Source organism: Bombina bombina, unplaced genomic scaffold (genome assembly GCF_027579735.1).
Source record: "Bombina bombina isolate aBomBom1 unplaced genomic scaffold, aBomBom1.pri scaffold_584, whole genome shotgun sequence".
Taxonomy (NCBI): Eukaryota; Metazoa; Chordata; class Amphibia; order Anura; family Bombinatoridae; genus Bombina; species Bombina bombina.
In genome coordinates this window covers 213,082-237,371 of record NW_026512700.1, presented here as the reverse complement: position 1 = coordinate 237,371, position 24,290 = coordinate 213,082, and the positions used below count along the sequence as shown (strand labels likewise).

The window sequence follows — 24,290 nt, the reverse complement described above, 5'->3', positions numbered from 1 at the left end:
TGTGCTCTCAGTGACCCCCAAACAGCTCCCCAACCTGAGAGTCTTGCACCTGTAGTGATAACAGTCCAGGTAGGATGAGCAAAAGAATCCAGCTGAATAATAACTGATGATCCAGCCACCAAGTTAGAGACTGACTTATACTGGGATCAAAAAATATCCTTTGAGACAGCTGAGTATAATCTCTGCACCATTGACGCAGCATACAAAGTTGAAGAGGCCTCATGTGAAAATGTGCAAACAGAATTACATCTAAAGCTGCAATCATGAGACCTAGGACTTACATACAAAGAGCAACTGAGGGAAAAGAGACAAGCTGACTCAAATTTTAACCTTCTCTGTTCTGTTAAAGAAAGACTCACGAAGACTGAATCTATTTGAAATCTCAAAAAAGTTATCTTTATTTGAGGGACCAATTCACTTTTTGGAAAATTGATCCTCCAACCAACCATTCTGTTAAAAAAAAAAACAAGAGTCGTTTGGTGTGAGATCCTGCTAAAGGAAAAGACAGAGCTTGAACCAAGATGTTGTCCAGGTATGAAAACACTGCAATACCCTGAGGCATGATCACAGACAAAAGGGCAACAAAAACCTTTGTGAATATTCTTGGAGCTGTAGCCAGACTAAAAAGTTGAGCAACAAACTGAAAATGCCTGTCCAGAAAACCTCAGAAACTGAAAATGTTTTTGTGAACTGGAACATGAAGGTAAGCATTCTTTAAATCTATCGTGGACATAAACTGACCTTGCTGAACAAAAGGCAGAATAGTCCAAATAGTTTTGATTTCGAAAGATTGAATCCTTACAAATTTGTTCAGAGCTTTCAGATCCAATATTGGTCTAAAAGTACCTTCCTTCTTTGTAACAATGGAGAGTTTTGAATAAAATCCCATCTCCTGTTCCTGCAAAGGAACTGGAGCAATCATTTGCATAGCTTCCAGATCTGAGACAGACGTGATTCTTTGGAACATAGGACAGCAAAAACCTTCCACTGGGAGGCCTTGTTCTGAATCATATTTGATATCCCTGAGAAACTATATTCAGAACCCAGGTATCTGGAACAGACTGAAAAAGCCTCCTAAATGAGGCTTAATCTGCCGTTACCAGAATTTCTGAATAGAGTGCCTCGCCTTCATGCAGTTTTGGTAGTAGGGATAGATTTCATACCCTGCTTTGACTTCTTCTAGTTAGCACTGGGTCTCCAAACTGAACCAGAGGTGTCTGCTTCTGAGTAGAGGAGTCAACCTTTCATTCCTTATTCTGAAGAAAGGAACTAAAACAATTAGATTTCCCTCTAGACTTTTTGTCCTGAGAGAGAAAAAAACGCTTTACCTCCAGGAACTGCCTAAGACATGCTATTGACACTAATCTTCATAATATCAAATACAGTATCACAAACAAAAGAATTGACACGCTTGAGTAAATTCAAAAGATTTCACTAGCAGAATCCAGAATACTTCTCTGAAAGACTAGACAACCAGTTATTAAAAGCAGCACCAACTAAGCAAATATCCTGCTTTTAAAAAGGCCCTTCTATAAAAAGACTCTAATTTTCTAAATTGTAATTAAAAGATGTACTTCTTCCAAAGTATGTCTATCCAGAGTAGAAATGGCCCCATCAACCTTGGGAACTGTTTCCCATGAATCAATATTAGCAGCAGGGAAATTATATAACTTTTTAAACCATGCAGAAGGATTACATGAATTAACTGGGTTAGACCATTCCCTAGAAATCATGTCAAAGACAGCATCATGAATAGGGAAAACCACATAGAGATAACAGCAGTCTTAAAAACTAAATTTAAATTATTACAAGGCTTATCATCAGAAGCTTTAGGATCTTTAACCCCTAAATTAATTAAAACCTCCTTTAAAAGAGAATGAATATGTTCAACCTTAAACAAAAAAGAGGAAATATCCAGTTTAACATCAGTTGAAGAGTCCTCATCACCAGAGGAAACTTCACCATCTGAAGACATAACAGTATCCCTGGTTTCAAGGCACATAGAACTTATGGAAGGTAAAATCTATGAGCAGATAACGCTCATCAGAGAGCATTAATGCGCAAAAAAACAAACTTAACAGCTATAAGGAATTTTAGTGCACCAAATCCCCAATGTGCGCATAGCCGAGGGCAAACGTCGCTAACTCAACGTGCATAAACCGCACAACGCGCAAAGGAACTATAGAAAAAGGGATGTGCACTAACCCAACAAGCCTTAATCCGAAGTGCGCAACCGCGAAGTGCATAAACCAACAAGCGAAATGTAAACTAAGCGCACCAAAAAAGCAGACATGTGCACAATAGCAAGGGATTAGTGAAAATTATTCTGTCCAAGGGCCATATATATTAACAAATATATATATACAAACTAAAATAGTGCCCATAACATAGCTATAGAGTGTCTACAATGTTGAATAAATTATACTTACATCCACCAGCAAATAAGCAGCAGATAGCAAAACCAGTACTGAAACATATCATCAGAGGTTAAGGAATAGGAATATATTGTAGATCCATAAAGGGAGGCAAAAGACAAGTCCCTGAGTCCAAATATGCAAGGTTTATTAAACATTTCCCATGAGGTGAAATATACATATACATCCCTATGACAAGCACTGTACTCTGAGGGGAAACCAAGCCTCAACAAAGACTGAAAATCCCTCTCTCTAAAGAATCAAATGCACATCTTCATTCTTCAACCACCTCCAGCAGAGGCAAAGACTAAGTAAAGACGAAGGCCTCTATTTATCAAGCCGTTGACTTTCTTGCATTCAACAGCACCAATACGTTCTCCAAAGTTACCAAAAAAGCTGTCAAAAAGCCACGCACCAAGTACGGGGCGATGAGCAGCGGACTGTTGTTAACTAACAGTCATCAATCTCGCTGCTCTTCGGCTTTTTTACAGCTTTATTGGTACCCTGTCACTAAACACCCACACTATACTATACTGTTTACCCCCTATACCGCCACTCCCGGACCCCGCTGCACCTAAATAAAGTTATTAACCCCTAAACTGCCATTCCCGGAGCCCACCGCAACTCTAATAAATGTATAAACCCTAAACCGCCGGTCCCGGAGCCCACCGCCACCTACATTATACATATTAACCCCTAATCTTCCGCCCCCTATATTGCCGCCACCTACGTAAAGTTATTAACCCCTATCCTGCCACTCCCAGACCCCGCCACAACTAAATAAAGTGTTTAACCCCTAAACTGCCGCTCCCGGAGCCCACTGCCACCTACATTATATTTATTAACCCCTAATCTGCCCCCCTACACCGCCACCACCTACATCATATTTATTAACCCCTAATCTGCCCCCCCTACACCACCGCCACTATATTAAATGTATTAACCCCTAAACCCTGAGTCTAAACACCCCTAATCTGCCCCCCTACACCGCCGCCACCTACTTTATACTTATTAACCCCTAAAACGCCACTCCCGGACCCCGCCGCAACTAAATAAAGTATTTAACCCCTAAACCGCCACTTCCGGAGCCCACCGCCACCTACATTATACTTATTAATCCCTAATCTGCCCCCCCACACCGCCGCCACCTACATTATATTTCTTATCCCCTAATCTGCCCCCCCAACGTCGCCGCCACTATATTAAATGTATTAACCCCTAAACCTAAGTCTAACACTAACCGTAACACCCCCTAACTTAAATATAATTTAACTAAATCTAAATAAATTATTCCTATTTAAAACTAAATACTTACCTTTAAAATAAACCCTATGATAGCTACAATATAACTAATAGTTACATTGTAGCTATCTTAGGATTTATTTTTATTTTACAGGCAACTTTGTATTTATTTTAACTAGCTACAATAGTTATTAAATAGTTATTAACTATTTAATAACTACCTAGCTAAAATAAATACAAAAGTACCTGTAAAATAAAACCTAACCTAAGTTACAATTACACCTAACACTACACTATCATTAAATTATTTACCTACATTAACTACAATTAAATTAAATAAATAAAATTATCTAAAGTACAAAAAAACCTCACTAAATTACAGAAAATAATAAAATAATTACAAGTTTTTTAAACTAATTACACCTAATCTAATCCCCCTAATAAAATAAAAAAGCCCCCCAAAATAATAAAAAGCCCTACCCTATACTAAATTACGAATAGCCCTTAAAAGGGCCTTTTGCGGGGTATTGACCCAAAGTAATCAGCTCTATTACCTGTAAAAAAAGTACAATACCCCCCCAACATTAAAACCCACCACCCACACACCCAACCCTACTCTAAAACCTTACACTACCCCCTTGAAGATCACCCTACCTTGAGACGTCTTCACCCAACCAGGCAGAAGTGGTCCTCCAGCCGGGCAGAAGTCTTCATCCGATCCGGGCAGAAGACATCCTCCAAATGGGCAGAAGTCTTCATCCAGACGACATCTTATATCTTCATCCATCTGGAGCGGAGCGGGTCCATCTTCAAGCCATCTGACGTGGAGCATCCTCTTCCATCTGATGACTAACACTAAATGACGGTACCTTTAAGTGACGTCATCCAATCGGAATTAAGGTAGAAAAAATCCTATTGGCTGATGCAATCAGCCAATAGGATTGAAGTTCAATCCTATTGGCTGATCCAATCAGCCAATAGGATTAAGCTTGCTTTCTATTGGCTGATTGGAACAGCCAATAGAATGCGAGCTCAATCCTATTGGCTGATTGGATCAGCCAATAGTATTTTTTCTACCTTAATTCCGATTGGCTGATAGAATTCTATCAGCCAATCGGAATTGAAGGGATGCCATTGTCAGCCGTTTAGGAATCAGTCCGGGGTTTAACCCAACTGCTAGCGTGAAAAGTAAAACACACGCTAGCACACTGAGAAATAACCAGGACGTGACCCACTCAGGAAACAAATACGATAGGTACAAAAAATAATAATTGTTCCTTTAAGCAGAATAGCCACAAAAGAGTTAGCGTTCCTTTTAGAAGATGTGAATCAAACAAGTGATAAAAGTTCACTTAGCAATTTGTAGAAGTAAACGTCCCTTTAAGCAGATTTTGCAATATATAAAAGATAATGTTCTCTTTAAGCAGCTTGTAAAAGTAAATGTCCCTTTAATTAGGTTTGCAACGAACAAAAAGGCAAAGTTCTCTTTTGTAACTTGTAAAAGTAAATGTCCCTTTAAACAGGTCTTCAACAAACAAAAAGACAAAGTTCTCTTTTGCAACTTGTAAAAGTAAATGTCCCTTTAAGCAGGCTTGCAACAAACAAAAGATAAAGATCCTTTATAGCAGTTTGTAAAAGTAAATGCCCTTTAAGCAGGTTTGCAACAAACAAAGATAAAGTTCTTTTTAGCAGTTTGTAAAAGAAAAATGTCCCTTTAAGAAGGTTTGCAACAAACAAAAGATTATGCTTACTTAAAGCAAGGCTGTAGCAGGACAAGACTGAAGCTGACAGGCAAAGGCAATATATATCCAGAGATAGATAAAGGGACTAGGCAAAAGCAAGGTCAGGCAGGCAAGAGTCAGTATCCAGGCATCAGTAGTAGGGATAAGGCATAAGCTAGGTCAGGCAGGCAGTAGTCGGTATCCAGAATCAGAAGCAAAGTCAGACAGGTTCAGAAATAGCACTCACTACGCCAGAGTAATCAAACAAACGGGCCCCGAGTAAGATCTCCCGCCGTGGTTTAAAGGCAGGAGCGGTGACGTCATCAGAGGGAGTGTCAGAGGACGCGTCACGTTGCTAAGCAACGTGACGTCATTCACACTGAGAAGATCCGGGAGCCGCGGCGACACGGCGATGAACGGTAGGATCATGACAGCACCCCCCTCCTCAAGGACCCCTCCGGGGGACAGGACCAGGCCTAGCAGGGTGAGACTTGTGGAAGGCCTTTATCAAGGTAGGAACATTCACTTGATGAGCCGGCTCCCAGGATCGTTCCGTGACTGGATAACCTTTCCAATGAATGAGATAATACAATTTCTTGCCACAGAGTTTGGAATCTAGAATGTGGCTGACCTCAAACTCAGGGTGTCCATGAACAAAAAGAGGTGGAGGCTTGGAAATAGGTTTAGAATACCTGTTAGACAACATAGGTTTCAGAAGAGACACGTGGAATACAGGATGGACTTTGAGAGTCTTGGGTAAAGCCACCTGGTAAGCAGTGGAACACACTTGACCCAGTATTCAGAAAGGACCCACATATCGTGGTCCCAGTTTGGTAGAAGGTTGTTTTAGGCAAAGATAACGGGAAGAAATCCAAACTTTGTCACCAGGACGGTACTTGGGAGCCTTCTTCCGTCGAAGATCTGAATAGAACTTGTAACGTTTGGAAGCCACAGAAAGAATATGATGTATTCTCCGCCAATGACAAATTAATCTTCGGGCAGAAAGATCAGAAGCAGGATTTTCTGTGGAAGAAGTATGCAAAGGAAATGTTCTGGGTTGGTATCCGTAGGCCGCATGAAAAGGAGAGGTCTGAAGGGAGGAATTGTACCGGGCGTTATGAGCCAATTCAGCTAATGGGAGATAAGAGGTCCAGTTAGAGTGAAAATGATCCACATAATGTCTAAGATATGTTTCAAGACACTGATTTACCCTTTCAGTCTGGCCGTTAGACTGTGGATGATGTGAAGTAGACAGAGAAATTGTTGTTCCAAAGTGTTTACAAAGTGATCTCCAGAATCGGGAAACAAACTGTACCCCTCTATCTGAAACGATATCCAGAGGAAATCCATGTATTCTCACAATATGCAGAATAAAAAGTTCAGAAAGTCTTTTGGCAGATGGTAAGCCGGGTAAGGGAACAAAATGAGCAGTCTTAGTGAACCTGTCGACCACTACCCAAATAGTGTTGTTTCCAGCTGAAAAAGGAAGGTCGGTAATAAAGTCCATGGATACATGAGTCCAAGGCTGATGAGGTATGGGCAACGGTTGGAGCAAACCAGAAGGAAGTTGACGAGGAGACTTGTTAGTGGCACATTGTGTGCATACTGAGACATAATCTTTAACATCTTGAGAGAGAGTGGGCCACCAGACATGTTGTTTGAGATTTCGAGCGGTGTTACTAATGCCAGGATGTCCAGAGAGGGGACTATCATGAGCCCAAAATAGGATCTTGGAACAAAGGCGTTCAGGAACAAAGAGTAGACCATCAGGAGGTTTACAGGACAAAGGAAGATTCTTTTGAGCAGACTGTAAATCTTGTATCCAGGAAGTTGATAACTGGGCTATGACTTCATGAGGTTGGAGAATGGTACCAGACTCAGGAATTGGGTATCTTGAAATTGTCTGGAAAGGGCGTCTGCTTTAATGTTTTTAGAACCGGGTATATAGGACAAATTGTAGTGAAACCGGGAGAAGAATAAAGACCAACGTGCTTGCCTGGAATTCAATCGTTTGGCCGTTTGGAGATAAAGAAGGTTTTTATGATCTGTGAGTATGGTAAATGGCAAAGAGGTACCCTCCAGCCAATGCCTCCATTCGTCCAGGGCCATTTTAATGGCAAGCAACTCTTTATTGCCTACGTCATAGTTAAATTCAGAAGGAGTGAACTTTTTAGAGAAGAATCCAACAGGATGAATTTTTCCAGTATCAGGAATTCGTTGGGAAAGAACAGCTCCAGCAGCAACAGAGGAAGCATCAACTTCCAGGATGAACTGAAAATCTGGATTCGGGTGACGGAGAATAGGTGCAGAAGTAAAAGCTTCTTTGAGAGACTCAAAAGCTTCAATAGCCTCAGGAGGCCATTCTTTACAATTTTGCCCCTTTCTAGTGAGAGAAGTAAGAGGAGAAGTAATAGTAGCAAAATCTTTGATGAACTTCCTGTAATAGTTGGCAAAGCCCAGAAAACGTTGCAGAGCCTTCAGAGAATCAGGTCTAGGCCAATCCAAAATGGCAGAAAGTTTAGTAGAATCCATTTCAAATCCAGATGCAGATATTACATAACCCAGAAAGGGTATGGATTTTTGATGGAATGAACATTTCTCCAGTTTAGCAAACAGATGGTAATCTCTTAAACGTTGAAGTACTCTCCTGACGTGGTGCACATGATCTTGGTGATTTTGAGAAAAAATCAGGATATCGTCAAGGTATATGATGACAAAGATATTCAAACAATCACGAAAAATCTTGTTCACAAAATGTTGAAAAACCGCAGGAGCATTACATAGCCCAAAAGGCATGACCAGATACTCGTAATGCCCAAATCTAGTGTTAAAAGCAGTCTTCCATTCATCTCCCTGACGTATACGGATAAGATTGTATGCACCACATAGATCAAGTTTGGTAAATATGGTGGATCCTTGAAGATAAGTAAACAGTTCAGGAATAAGGGGTAGAGGATAACTGTTCTTGATGGTAATGTGATTTAGTCCTCTGTAATCAATACAGGGTCGTAGTCCGCCATCCTTCTTTCCTACAAAAAAGAAACCAGCCCCTACAGGAGAAGAGGAGGGTCGAATAAATCCTCTAGCCAGATTGTCTTTAATATATTCTTCCAAAGCCACGTTTTCAGGTCTAGAAAGTGGATATGTCTTGCCTCGAGGGTAAGTAGCCCCAGGAAGAAGATCAATGGGGCAATCAAAAGGACGGTGAGGAGGAAGACGTTCAGCTTCCTTCTTGGAGCAAACATCCACAAAATCATGATAAGGCATAGGAAGAGAGTCCGGAGTTTCAATTGTGAGAGCGATAGTGAGTGGTAACTTAGTGATCTTTTGAAGACATTTAGTCTGGCATGTTGAGCCCCAGGAGGTGAGTTCGCCAAAAGTCCAAGAAAAAGTAAAATTATGTACTTGGAGCCAGGGAAGTCCCAAAATGATGGGAAATTGAGGAGTAGAAATGACGTCAAAACAAATCGTCTCAGAATGAAGTATTCCAACAGTAAGAAGTAAAGGTTTAGTAGCAAACTGAATGAATCCGGAACCCAAAGGATCTCCACTAACCGTAGAGACAGAAATAGAATACTTTTTCTTTAGTAAGGGTATAGCTTGAGTAGAGACAAATGTGGAGTCAATGAACACACCTCCCGCACCAGAGTCAACAAGAGCTTGGGTATGTATCTTACTATGTCCAACTTGAAGGGCTACTGGAACAAAGAGTTTCTTGTATAGGGAATGACTACTTTTTTGGCTTAACTCAGTTCCCTGGACAAAAGTTAAGCCCTGGCTTTTACTGGCCTGGTAGGACAATCCCTTAATAAATGCCCTTTAAGGCCACAGTACAAACACAGGCCAAGAGAACGTCTTCTCAAGCGTTCAGTCTCTGTTAATTTTATGCTTCCCACTTCCATAGGTTCAGCCTGATCAGGAGTAGGAGAGACAGGAGTGACTGGATTAGAAAAACGAGGAGCCAAACGAAAAGGAGTTCGAGTTGATGACCTCTGTGTTCTATCCCTTTCTTGTTGGCGTTCACGAAATCTGGCGTCGAGACTGATACAAAGATTTATTAAGGCTTCCAAGGATTCTGGAAGTTCCCGATACACCAATTCATCCTTGAGACGCTCAGAAAGTCCTTTACGAAAAGCGGCTCTAAGTGCTCCCTGATTCCAAGTAGTTTCAGAGGCAAGTGTGCGGAACTCAATAGCGTATTGAGAAACTGGTTGACTTCCTTGTCGTAAATCTAAGAGAGTCGCCTCAGCAGCGGAAGATCTTCCAGGTTTATCAAATACATTTGAAAATACAGAGAGAAATGCATCTACATCCAAAAGTATAGGATCATTCTTTTCTAGCAAAGGTGATACCCAAGCCAAAGCTTTTCCTTTCATTAAGGAAATAAGGAATGTAATTCTCGAAGAGAGAGTAGCAAAGAGAGTAGGGCTATTTCGGAAATGGAGACAGCACTGATTCAGAAAACCCCTACAGTCTTCAGGATTCCCATCATACTAATCCGGAAGAGGTATCCTGGGACTCAGTTGTACTTGAGACTGGTTGTTTGGGATCAAAGGAGGTAATGCCTCATTAGGATTAGGATTGGGAGGTGCGGGAGGAACCAAACTTAGAATCCAGCTTAGAATCCAGGGATTGCAAGTGGGTAGCATGAGATCCCAGTAGTTGTCCCTGGTGAGCCACGGCCATGGATAATTCAGTGGGGTCCATTTATGGCCCGTTTGTAATGTCAGCCATTTAGGAATCAGTCCGGGGTTTAACCCAACTGCTAGCGTGAAAAGTAAAACACACGCTAGCACACTGAGAAATAACCAGGACGTGACCCACTCAGGAAACAAATATGATAGGTACAAAAAATAATAATTGTTCCTTTAAGCAGAATAGCCACAAAAGAGTTAGCGTTCCTTTTAGAAGATGTGAATCAAACAAGTGATAAAAGTTCACTTAGCAATTTGTAGAAGTAAACGTCCCTTTAAGCAGATTTTGCAATATATAAAAGATAATGTTCTCTTTAAGCAGCTTGTAAAAGTAAATGTCCCTTTAATTAGGTTTGCAATGAACAAAAAGGCAAAGTTCTCTTTTGTAACTTGTAAAAGTAAATGTCCCTTTAAACAGGTCTTCAACAAACAAAAAGACAAAGTTCTCTTTTGCAACTTGTAAAAGTAAATGTCCCTTTAAGCAGGCTTGCAACAAACAAAAGATAAAGATCCTTTATAGCAGTTTGTAAAAATAAATGTCCTTTAAGCAGGTTTGCAACAAACAAAGATAAAGTTCTTTTTAGCAGTTTGTAAAAGAAAAATGTCCCTTTAAGAAGGTTTGCAACAAACAAAAGATTATGCTTACTTAAAGCAAGGCTATAGCAGGACAAGACTGAAGCTGACAGGCAAAGGCAATATATATCCAGAGATAGATAAAGGGACTAGGCAAAAGCAAGGTCAGGCAGGCAAGAGTCAGTATCCAGGCATCAGTAGTAGGGATAAGGCATAAGCTAGGTCAGGCAGGCAGTAGTCGGTATCCAGAATCAGAAGCAAAGTCAGACAGGTTCAGAAATAGTACTCACAACGCCAGAGTAATCAAACAAACGGGCCCCAAGTAAGATCTCCCGCCGTGGTTTAAAGGCAGGAGCGGTGACGTCATCAGAGGGAGTGTGAGAGGACGCGTCACGTTGCTAAGCAACGTGACGTCATTCACACTGAGAAAATCCGGGAGCCGCGGCGACACGGCGATGAATGGTAGGATCATGACAGCCATCTTGGATGAAGTCACTTAAAGGTACCGTTATTTAGTGTTAGTCATCGGATGGAAGAGGATGCTCCACGTCGGATGGCTTGAAGATGGACCCGCTCCGCTCCGGATGGATGAAGATAGAAGATGCCGGCTGGATGAAGACTTATGCCTGTTTGGAGGACCTCTTCTGCCCGGATCAGATGAAGACTTCTGCCCGTCTTGAGGACCACTTTTGCCCGGTTGGGTGAAGACGTCTCAAGGTAGGGTGATCTTCAAGGGGGTAGTGTTAGGTTTTATTAAGGGGGGATAGGGTGGGTTTTAGAGTAGGGTTGGGTATGTGGGTGGTGGGTTTTAATGATGGGGGGTATTGTATTTTTTTTTACAGGTAAAAGAGCTGATTACTTTGGGGCAATGCTTTTTTTCCGTACTTTAGTTTATTTTATTTTATTGTAATTAATTGTAGTTAGTTTAGGTAATTTATTTAATGATAGTGTAGTGCTAGGTGTAATTGTAACTTAGGTTAGTATTTATTTTACAGGTATATTTGTATTTATTTTAACTAGGAAGTTATTAAATAGTTAATAACTATTTAATAACTATTGTACCTAGTTAAAATAAATACAAAGTTGCCTGTAAAATAAAAATAAACCCTAAGCTAGCTACAATGTAACTATTAGTTATATTGTAGCTATCTTAGGGTTTATTTTATAGGTACGTATTTAGTTTTAATTAGGAATAATTTAGTTAATAATAGTAATTTTATTTAGATGTATTTAAATTATATTTAAGTTAGGGGGGTGTTAGGGTTAGACTTAGATATAGGGGTTAATATATTTATTATAGTGGCAGAGACGTTGGCGGCGGCAGATTAGGGGTTAATAAGTGTAGTTAGGTGGCGGCGACATTGGGGGCAGCAGAGTAGGGGTTAATAAATAAAAAGTAGGTGTCGGCGATGTTGGGGGCAGCAGATTAGGGGTTCATAGGGATAATGTAGGTGGCGGCGGTGTCCGGAGCGGCAGATTAGGGGTTAATAATATAATGCAGGTGTCCGCGATGTTGGGGGCGGCAGATTAGGGGTTAATAAGTGTAAGATTAGGGGTGTTTAGACTCGGGGTTCATGTTAGGGTGTTAGGTGTAGACATAATATGTATTTCCCCATAGGAATCAATGGGGCTGCGTTAGAAGCTGAACGCTGCTTTTTTGCAGGTGTTAGACTTTTTTTCAGCCGGCTCTCCCCCATTGATTCCTATGGGGAAATTGTGCTTGAGCATGTTTAGCCAGTTCACCGCTAACGTAAGCAGCGCTGGTATTACAGTGAGATGTGGAGCAAAATTTTGCTCTCCGCTCACTTTTCGGAGGTTAACGCCGGGTTTGTAAAAACCTGTAATACCAGCATTTTCTTAAGTGAGTGGTGAGAATAAAATGCTCGTTAGCCATTACCGACAAAAACTCGTAATCTAGGTGTTTGGGTTTATTTTATAGGTAAGTATTTAGTTTTAAAAAGGAATAATTTATTTAGATTTAGTTAAATTATATTTAAGTTAGTGGGTGTTAGGGTTAGTGTTAGACTTAGGTTTAGGGGTTAATACATTTAATATAGTGGCGGCGACGTTGGGGGGGCAGATTAGGGGATAAGAAATATAATGTAGGTGGCGGCGGTGTAGGGGGGGCAGATTAGGGATTAATAAGTATAATGTAGGTGGTAGCGGTGGGCTCCGGAAGCGGCGGTTTAGGGGTTAAATACTTTATTTAGTTGCGGCGGGGTCCGGGAGTGGCGGTTTAGGGGTTAATAAGTATAAAGTAGGTGGCGGCGGTGTAGGGGGGGCAGATTAGGGGTGTTTAGACTCGGGGTACATGTTAGGGTGTTAGGTGTAAATGTTCCCATAGGAATCAATGGGATATCGGGCAGCAGCGAACATGAGCTTTCGCTGCTTTCAGACTCCCATTGATTCCTAAGGCATCCGCGGCCTCCAGGGTGGCGGATTGAAAACCAGGTACGCTGGACTGGAAAAGTGCAGAGCGTACCTGCTAGTTATTTGATAACTAGCAAAAGTAGTCAGATTGTGCTGAAATTGCGTTCGGAACATCTGTAGTGACATAAGCATCGATCTTTGTCGGACTGAGTCTGGCGGATCGTATGTTACGTCACTAAATTCTACTTTTGCCGGTCTGTAGAGTTTGATAACTAAGGCGAATCAGGTGGAATTCCAGCGTATTTGCGGTTGACAGCTTGATAAATAGAGGCCTAAGGTATGTGTGAGGGGCTTTATAGGTCTCTTGGGGAATCTTTGTCTCCTCCTAGTGGTAGAGAAGAGTAAATCCCAGGAGTAATGGATCATGGACTCTCACCACCTGCATGAAAGAAAACTTATTTTAGAGAAGCTTGAGAATATGTGACCTAATATAGCATATTTCAAACAATTTCTGTGCATTACATTCATGAATAAAATGCTGACTAGGTCTAATTGTCTGGAAGTGGCATTAAAATTAATTCATTTTTAGTCTGAATGGAACACATTTAAATAAAAACATTGGCATATAATATAAATTGATAATACATCCATGTGTGAAAAATACAAAACAAAAGGTTTTTATAATCATACATAAATCACAGCATGACAAATGCAGAATTCAAAGAAAGTAGTTAAGCCTCTGAATAAGTGAAAAAACGTTTTCTACTTGGTAAATGAATTGGCATGCTAACTATCTTTATATTTTAACTATCCCTTTACTTGCTAAAACTATTTTTAAATTATACATTTTCTATCATTTGAATAACTATACTTAAAGAGAAAGTCTACTCCAGAATTGTTATTGTTTAAAAAGATAGATAATCCCTTTATTACCCATTCCCTAGTTTTGCATAACCAACACTGTTATACACTTTTTACCTCTGTGAATACAATGTAACTAAGCCTCTGCAGACTGAGTCTTATTTCAGTTCTTTTGACAGATCTGCATTTTAGCCAATCAGTGTTGACTCATATATATCTACAAGAGTGAGCACAATGTTATCTCTATGGCACATGTGAACTAGCGCTGTTTAGCTGTGAAAAATTGTCAAAATGCACTAAGATAAGAGGCTGCCTTTAAGGGCTTAGAAATTAGCATACGAGCCTACATAGGTTTAGCTTTCAACAAAGAATACCAAGGGAACAAAGCAAATTGGATGCTAAAAGTAAATTGGAATGTATAGTGAAAATTAAACTATCTGAATCATGAAAGTTTCATTTTCACTAGACTGTCCCTTTAAGACATATAATTAGAGGGACATAAAAACCCATTTTTTTTCTTTCATGATTCAGATAGAGCATACCATTTTAAACAAATTTCCAATTTACTTCTGTTATCAAAATTTGTTATTCTTTGTTGAAAAGCTGGGATGTAAGCTCATGAGTGTCCTAACTCACTACGCATACCTCCCAACTGTCCGATTTTTGCGGGACAGTGCCAAATTCTGTTGTCTGTCCCTCTCAGATAGCCCAAAGTCCTGATTTACCTTGGCCTGCTGTGACATTCAGTACCTCTTTCACTGTTCCAGCACAGGGGTTCTTATGACATAGCCGATTACTCTAGCTTCCCTCTTCCCCATGTGCAGTCCATCCAATCCCTGACTGGTAAATTAAAGGGATATGAAACCCAAAAACTTTCTTTCATGATTTAGGTAGAACATACAATTTTAAACAACTTTCCAGTTTACATAATTCTTTTCATTCTCTTGGTATCTTTTGTTAAAGGAGCAGCAATGCACTACTAGTTTCTAACTGAACACATGGGTGAGCCAATGACAGTCAGTATATATATGCAGCCACCAATCAGCAGCTGGAACCTAGGTTCTTTGCTGCTCCTGAGCTCTCCTAGATAAACCTTTCAGCAAGAGAAGGAAGCAAATTAAATAATAGAAGTAAATTGGAAAGTTGTTTTAAATTCTATGCTCTGTCTAAATCATGAATGTCTAATTATGACTTTACTGTCGCTTTAATTTAACTAATCTGGTCAGGAATCAAAAAAATGCCCCTAATCGCCCATAAAACAGTGCTCTCTTTTCCCAGATGCTTAGCGCCTTCACTTTGGTCTCCCTGACACCTGCACATTTCAGTATATATCCCAATTAAAAAGTTGTAATAATGCCCAAAGAGCATTGCAGCTCTCATCAAGAGTCTCTAACACAGCAGTGCAGATGTTCAGTGCATGAAGAGGAGCTCAGCAGCCTCCCATGCAGGATTTTAATGAAAGTCTTTGGGATACACTACCGTCGGGCCACTCACCAGCTCGCCCCCTTTCCTCCTCCAGACACCGTTTAATTGACAGCCATGGAGACAGATGCACATTTTGAATGCAGTGGCCCAAAAGTGAATGACTCTGGTTAACTGTTTCCCAAAACTAAAAAGTTTCACAAAACACTTCAAAAACACATGACAAAGTACAGTTGCACTCATATTAACACTGTCTGATAAAAATGATTTAAAATATTGTTCAAAAAAGTTATTAGGGCTCCAAGATATGAAATCTCGGGTGTTAGAAAAAAAAAGCCTTTAACATTGAGACACATACACATACATTGCTAAAGATTGCTAAAGATGTATTTATTTGTATGTATATAGATGTGTACATATATATTAATGTGTTTATATGTACTTATATATATGTATTTATAGTCATATATACACATAAATATATATGTATACACATATATAGACATATATATAAGTGCATTATATCCCTTTGCCATTAAGCAGATAAAAACATAATAAAACATATACATGCAATATTCATATTTATTAAATATGTATTTAATGTAAATAATACACATTTACTAAAGCGAATATGCTATGTTGTTTGTGCTATGGGTGTTTGTTTTTTAAAAAAAATATTTTTTTCTATTGACTTCTATGGGGAATGTGAAAAGGTTATGGAGTTTGTGCAATCTCGGGTGTTAGTTTTTTCCCCCCACTTTGTTTCTCCATTCATCTCTATGGGGGATTACATGCACATGAAAAATTAAGTTTTTTGGGGTTTTTTTGCGCTATTAGGGGCCAATTTATCAAGCTCCTTATTGATATAAGGGCCGCAGACAGAAATCAACCCGATCAAATATGATCGGGTTGATTGACACCCCCTGCTAGCGGCCGATTGACCGCAAATCTGCAGGTGTCTGCATTGCACAAGCAGTTCACAAGAACTGCTTGTGCAATGACAAATGCTGACAGCGTATGTTGACGGTATTTATCGATGTGCAGCGGACATGATACACTACATCATATCAAGTCTGCTCGCACTATGTTAAATATACCGCTTAGGCTGAACGCAAGCACAAAATACTTTTTACTTGTAATATGAATGCAACTAAAAAAATGCAAAAATGGAAATCTAAGTGGAGTTTTCACTTATGCAAAAAAAAATAAAAAAAATAAAAAAATAACGGGGCACTTGTAATCTAGCCCTTAGGATTTTAACTAGGTGCATTTCTAAAGTTGAAAAAGTTATTGTTAGATGTAAAAGTGAGGATTCTAAGCCCCTCAACAAAATGAATCTGTGATAATTCTGGAGGAGCACTAGTTGCATCCTACTCTAAGCTGCATGAGATTGAAATGTATGTTGTTTTATAAATATATTTAATCTACTATATTTCTCTGTATTATTTATACTTCCAATGCCTTTTAATGCAGGGAAGAGTGAAATAGCCATTCTAAACTGTTCTTTGTGAATATACACTTATTATTATTATTATTATTATTATTATTATTATTATTATTATTATTATTATCATTAGGCAAGTGTCTAACACATATATCATGCTGAAAATGGAGCCATCTTAGTAAATAGTAATAAAAATAGAAAAAAAGTCAGTGTACATAGTGTGTTTGTCCCTACTACTAGAAAAACCCTTCGCTCTGATGGATGACCCCTAGTGGTCAGAAACGTTAAAGGAAAATCAGAAAATATCTAAGCGCCAGCTGACCGGCAGGGTTCAAAATGTGAAACCAATTCCTTCACAACTTGGTAAAAATAAAGAGTTTATTCAAATCAGGACACAGTTTTTAACAATTTATGAACAATTCTTAAAGCACAGCTTATTGGGCTGCTTATGAACAATTCTAAAAACAGTTTAAAACAATCTTTTGAACACAACTAGTGTTTCTAAGACAAATATTATGCAAATTTGTTACATATAGTGGGTTATCTTCCATGGATCCACATATTACATTGGCAATTTGAATAAAAACACTCAGAATAAACAATAAGACAAACAATCCTATAACAGTGTCACCTGCTATAGTTATCGCACAATATGAACCAGACCGCTTATGGTAACTCTAATGTGATTATTTAAAAACACTCAATTATACAATAAAACAATGTGGTTATTTAAAACACTCAGTAAGACAATAAAACTAACGATCCTTTGTCTTATTGTCTATTTTGGAGTGCTTTTAAATAACCGCATTAAATAACCAGTCTGGTTTATACTGTGTGATAACTATAGCAGGTGACACTGTTATAGGATTGTTTGTTTTATTGTCTAACTGAGTGTTTTAAATAACCACATTGTTTTATTGTATAATTGAGTGTTTTTAAATAACCACATTAGAATTACCATAACCGGTCTGGTTCATATTGTGTGATAACTATAGCAGGTGACCTGTTCGTTTGTCTTATTGTTTATTCTGAGTGTTTTTATTCAAATTGCCAATGTAATATGTGGATCCATGGAAGATAACCCACTATATGTAACGAATTTGTATAATATTTGTCTTAGAAACACTAGTTATGTATGGATACAAATATATATATATATATATATATATATATATACACAGTATATATATATATATATATATATATTATATATATATATATATATATATATATATATATATATATATATTATGTGTGTATCTCTCTCTCTCTCTCTCTCTATATATATAATCAATGTAAATATTTGCATAGGAAATTAGTACATCTAGGCAAGTATCCCCGCTTGCTTTTCCCCAGAAATTCTTAATATACAATGTTTCCAATGCACAAGAGAATTGTGGGTAAGATATGCAAGTTAGATATGCAAATTCTCAGGTTTTTTTGCTTCAAAAATACTGTTTTGACACAGCGATCCTTTTAAACAGGATCCTTTTAAACATATATATATATATATACACACACACACATATTATGTGATGAACATATTTACTGATATTTAAGCCTTATACATACAGAAGGCCAAACTGTAGCTCCATAGAGATCCGTGGCTTCCACAATTTTAATTTCATTTCCAACAAAGTAGAATCCTTCCCAAGCCACACTGGTTAGTTTTGAAGGTATGTATCTCCGATCTAGTATAGATAATGCGATCAGATCATTTTCACTGCAATTTTCTGTAAAGATATGTATAAATAAATATTAATAGTATATGGTTACAGCATGAAGAGGATAAACTATGTTATCATTCTTATCTTTTATTTGTAAATTGATAATAGATTAAACAACACAGAACAGTTGCTATGCACACAAGTCATCATATATATCTTATTATTTAAATTGCATTAATTGATATGGCAGATATAAGTATAATGTGGAGCCTATTTAAAAGTGAACTTATAATCTAGAGCAGTGATGGCAAACTTCCTAAAACATGGAAATGTAGATCAATATTTTAGAAGCCTTAAGGAACGCATATACATTTTAGCTATTAAATAAGCATAATATCTTTAAATGTCCAGTGATGCAGGTCCAAAAATGTCTAGTGACACAGGTCAAGATTTAGGTAAGGTTGCAAGAGACACTCTGTATGTTGTTTTTTCATGGAACCGCAAAAACTTTGGCGTGCATAATTAGTTCTTATTTTTACCAGGGGCCACAAAAAAAAACAGTTCAGAGAGCCACAAGCTGCCCATTCCTGATCTAGAGGAAACTGTTTTTCTGTAATAATGAAATAGTCAAACAAACTGGGTTGCCGGCAGCAAGAGCAAGTGGGACTTATAAAGGAAGTTGGAGAAATCATACGTAAGAACACAAGAGCCAAAGGACTCTAGCGAAAAAACAGGGCTAGCTTTGTAATTGGACGAAGGGGGAATACATGACTCAGGTGACATTTGATAGCGTTAGCACATAAGGAAAACATATTCAAGCTACTTGTGCCTCTCATACAGGGTGCCTGCAAAGCCTCAGCATGCTCTCATGTGAAACATCAATCTACTTAACTTTAGTTTTCAAGACTGCTGGGTTTAGGTTGCAGTAAATGGAGAATTGAGGGCTATAGTTCTTTCTTGGATTTAGGTAGCAGGATGTCTTGAAACAGCACTGGGAATAACCATAAGTATTTCTGAGACAGATAGGGTTTTAACCATGGGCATCAATCCAAAGGAATTTTTCTGGGGGGGGGGGGGGCGACAAAAAAAAGAATAAAAATGCCCTGATCAAAATGATATATGTAGTAATGTGCAACAGCAGTGGCAGGTGGCGTTCTCAATCCCTTTTTATTACCTTTAAAAATAAGTGTTTGGGGCATTGAAAAAAAAACATAATAAACATAATTTATGTTAGAACTTACCTGATAAATTAATTTCTTTCATGGTGGCGAGAGTCCATGAGCTTGTTATTGATGCAATATACATTCCTACCAGGAGGGGGCAAAGTTTCCCATACTCAAATGCCTATAAATACACCTCACTCATACCTCAGTTCAAAGTATAACCAAGTTGGTGAGGTGTAAAAAGGAGTAAAAGCCTTGTGGACTCTCACCACCATGAAAGAAATGAATATAGTAAGTTCTTACATAAATTATGTTTTCTTTCATATAGGTGGAGAGAGTCCACAAGCTTGTTATTGAAGGGATATAATACCCAAGCTGTGGAAGTCCACGAGTAATAATAAAGGGAGGGATAAAATGATGAGAAATTAAATCCAAAAAATAATTAAGCTTCTTTGAAATTCAAAAATCTTAAATTATAGGGACTAGAATCAAACTGAGACAGCTGTCAGAAGAACTTTTCTACCAAAAGCTGCTTCTGAAGAAGCAAAAACATCAAAATGGTAAAATTTAGTAAAGGTATGCAAAGAAGACCAAGTGGCTGCTTTTCAGATTTGATCAACTGAAGCTTTATTCTTAAAAACCCAAGATGTGGCAACTGATCTTGTAGAATGAGCTGTAATTATCTGAGGTGGAGACTGGCCCGCCTCCAAATAAGCATTGTGAATCAGAAGTTTCAACCAAGATGCTAAAGAAATGGGAAAGCCTTTCTGATCTTTTCTAGAACCAGAAAAAATAACAAATAGCATCAACATAATATTTCAAAGCTTACCACATCCAAAGAATGCAAAGACCTTTCAAGAGTATTCTTAGGATTAGGACACAAGGAAGGAACACTAATTTCCATATAAATTTTGTTAAAATTCACAACTTTAGGCAAAAATGTGAAAGAAGTCTGCAAAACTGCTTTTTCTTGACTCAAAAGAGAGAGAGCAGATGGTTCAGACAATTCAGAAACTCTTCTAGCAAAAGAGATTGCCAATAGATGTCCAAAGTATGCATAGGCTCAATACCATGCAAAGTATTTAATGCCAAACTAAGACTCCAAGGAGGAGAAATAGATTGTAATAACAGGTTTAATTTGAATTAAAGCCTGGACAAAACAGTGAATATCAGGAAGATTAGCAATTTTTCTGGTCTGTAAAATAAAACAAAAAGAGTTCAGATTTGTCCTTTCAAAGAATTGGCAGACAAACCCTTATCCAAACCATCCTGAAGGAACTGGAGAATCCTAGGAATTCTAAAGGATTGACAGCAGGGCCGTCTTTAATATTGACTGGACCCTGGGCAAAAAAATTCTTGCCCCCCCCCCCCCCTGCCCCCTGCAATTTCGTTCTCTACCCCAACATCCCAAAAAAAAACTAAATCAATTTATTTTATAATTGTTTTTAAAATTATTAGCCCAGCAGTGGATCATCCACTGCTGGGCTAATCATTTAAAAAAAATGAAATAAATTGCAATATTTGAAACTGTACCTAAGCAGTATTAATACGTAAATAAATATATAAATTCCTCCACTGTGGATTTATTTAATATTCTTTTGAATGTGATTCTGGTGTGAGGTTAGCTGGTTAAAGAGATTTAGGGCAGCCAACAGGAGCAAAGCAAGTTAAAGACTGAGGAGGAAGCATGGAGGTGCAGACAAATATGTTTACTGTCTGGAACAGCAGAACTGCTATGGGAAACCAAAATCTGAGACAGAGAGAAAACAAAAACTATAAAAAATAAACCTTACATTAATGTGTGAAGTATCAGCATGACACTATACATCAGCCACAGCAGCACATGTCACTTCTTTGCTAGGAACAAGTTCCCTCTCACCCTGCACTAGACAATGCTGCATGAGGAGGGGTGTGTGTGCACTCACTTATTCTTCCCACTGACACCTTTCTACAAAGCACTGTTCCCCTAACCAACTTCAGTTAGTTGATCTTAGGGCCACAGCAGAAAGAGCAGTGCTAAGGGGACCAGCAGACTGGATGCTGTCTGCCCAAGGCTGCATGGATACAGTGTGAGATGTGTCATACAGCCTCAAGACTGAAGAGAGCAGTTTATGCAGCTGCACAGATGCTCAAATCCTCATGTGCCTGCCGCTCCAGCTTTCTGCTGCATGCGCCTACAGTCAGCCCTACCCAGAAACAATCCCCACCACCAGAGCAGTTACCTGGTAACTGTGGTAACCCCAGTAGGACCTTTTCTGATGCAGTGGGAATGGCTGGATGCCAAGTTAGGGCTTTGCATTCAGTGCTGCACAGTGCACATCTAAAACAGCATATGGCAATAGCTTGGCATGTCAGCATGTCAGCTGGGCACTGGGCAGCTGCCCCTTTTGCCCTGTGTTAAAGACAGCCCTGATTGACAGCAATAATCATGTGTAGAACACCAAGAAATATTTATATATTTATATAATATATGTATATTTTCCTTGAAACAGGCTTACGGGCCTGAATCATAGTTTTAATCACGGAGTCAGAGAAACTTCTGTGAATGAGGACTAAATGTTCAATTTCTATGCCATCAAATTTAGAGATTTGAGATCTGAATGGAAGAACGGGCCATGAGACAGAAGTTCTGGTCTTAGAGGAAGAGGCCAAGGCTGACAACTGGACATTCGGACAAGGTCTGCCTACCAAATCCTGTGAGGCCACGCTGGTGCTATTAGAAACACATAAGATTGTTATATTGTTCCATTATGATCTTTGAGATCAATCTTGGAAGAAGAACCAGAGGGGGGGGGGAAATGTAAGCAGGCTTGTAAGACCAGGGAACTGCTAGAGCGTCCATTATTTCCACCTGAGGAGTCCTGGACCTGGAAAGGTACCTGGGAACTATATCTGTAGAACCCAACATCGGTACAATTCAATAGAATACATCTGGGTGGAGAGACCACTCTCCTGGATGTAGAGATTGCTGGCTGAGATAATCCGCTTCCCAATTGTCTACACCTGGGATATGTATTGCAGTGATTAGGACAGAATTGTATTCCGCCCAAGAAAGTATGTGAGATACTTCTTTTATAGCTAGGGAACTGTGAGTTCCCCCTTGATGTTTTACAGAAGTTACTGCTGTGACATTGTCTGTCTGGAAATGGGGATAAGACTCCCTTTTTAACAGAGGCCAAGCTTGAAGGGTCCTGAAAATTGCACAGAGTTTTATAATATTGATTGCCAACCTCACCTCTGAGGATCCCAAACCCTGTGCTGTCAGAGACCCGAAAACAGCTCTCTAACCTGAAAATTTGTATCTGTGGTAATCACAGATCAGATAGGAGTAAGAAGCTTCATGAATAACAAATTAATGGTTTAGCCAACAAGTCAGACACTGGTTTGTAATGGAATCTAAAATATCTTTGGAGATAGTTGGAAATAAACCTTGCGTCATTGACGCAGCATATACAATTGAAGAGGTTTCATGTGAAATTGAGCAAATGAAAATTATGAGACCTAGTACTTCTATTCACATAGCCACTGAAGGGAGTGAAAGAGACTAAAGTTGCATATAAGTTAATGCAATTTTATTCGTCTCTACTCCGTTAGAGAAAAATTAATGGACACTAAATTTGTTTAAAGAAACAATAATTGTTTTGTGCGAATTGCTATTAAAGGAAAGGACTAAGCTAGTACCTAGATATCATTCATGTAACAAATTTGTGTTTTGAAAGCACTGCAATACCTTGAGTTCTGTTATAGACAAAAGGTTACCCAGAACCTTGATATTATTAATTTTCAGGTACTGACCAGGCCTGGCCCTGCTTAACTTCTGAGATCAGAAAGGATCGGGTGTATTCGGGCAGTGTAGCAGTAGGCTAGATTTGTAGCTAGACCATAGCAGAAGAGCAAAAAACAAATCCCAGAAACAAAATGTTTTTAGTAAATTGTATTAGGAAGGTAAGCATTCTTTCAGCTAATAGAGACATAAACTGACCTTGCTTAAGGTAGAATAGTTCTGAATGTTTAATTCTAAAAGATAGACTTTTTACAAACTGTTTAGAGTTCAAGATCCAAAATTGGTCTAAAAAGTGTCTTCCTTCTTTGGAACAAATTAAGAGATTTGATTAAAACCCCATTCCCTGTTCTTGCATTGAATTGGAATAATTTATTGCCAAATATCAACAAAAGCCAAAATTGAAGGGCCCTGGATTTTGAGACAATTTAAAGATTTAAAAAAAAATCTTTAAATATCCCTGAGAATAAGGTTCTGAACCCAGAGGTGTGGGACAGACTGAACCCAAGCCTCCTGTTAAAAACTGCCCCTAGCAGGTTTACTAGATCTGGGGCTGCACTTATAATACATTTCACTGCTTAGAATAGGAGAGGTATTTAAAGGCTGGAACACAAAGTATTGGAGCATATATGCATATGCTACTGAAATAGTAGTCTTGGAGGTGGGAACCGACTTTTTATCCTATTTGGACTTGTTCCAAGGGCATTAGGTCCCTAAAGTAAACCATAGGAACCTTGATTTGAACAAAGGAGTCAGTTGTCTGTTCTTTATATCTTCAGGAATAGTAGAGATCCCTTTATTTGAAAGGAAAGAGACAATCTAGATTTTATTTTTATTTTAATACCCAAAGAAACATTAGATTGGTCAGTATGTATTTAGTAAATCTAAACATGAGTCACATAAAATGAGTTGAAGAAAGTACTTCAGTTATTTTATAA

The 24,290-nt window shown here is 38.7% G+C and overlaps 1 protein-coding gene across 1 annotated transcript in view; it reads right to left on the bottom strand.

Moving 5' to 3' along the window:
* LOC128644502 (protein-lysine methyltransferase METTL21E-like) overlaps positions 1–24,290 on the bottom strand; it is a 140,304-nt gene that overhangs the window by 45,720 nt on the left and 70,294 nt on the right. Inside the window, exon 3 of the mRNA XM_053697085.1 lies at positions 18,314–18,474. Coding sequence (XP_053553060.1) covers positions 18,314–18,474 — 161 coding nt within the window. The remainder of the gene's footprint in view (positions 1–18,313; positions 18,475–24,290) is intronic.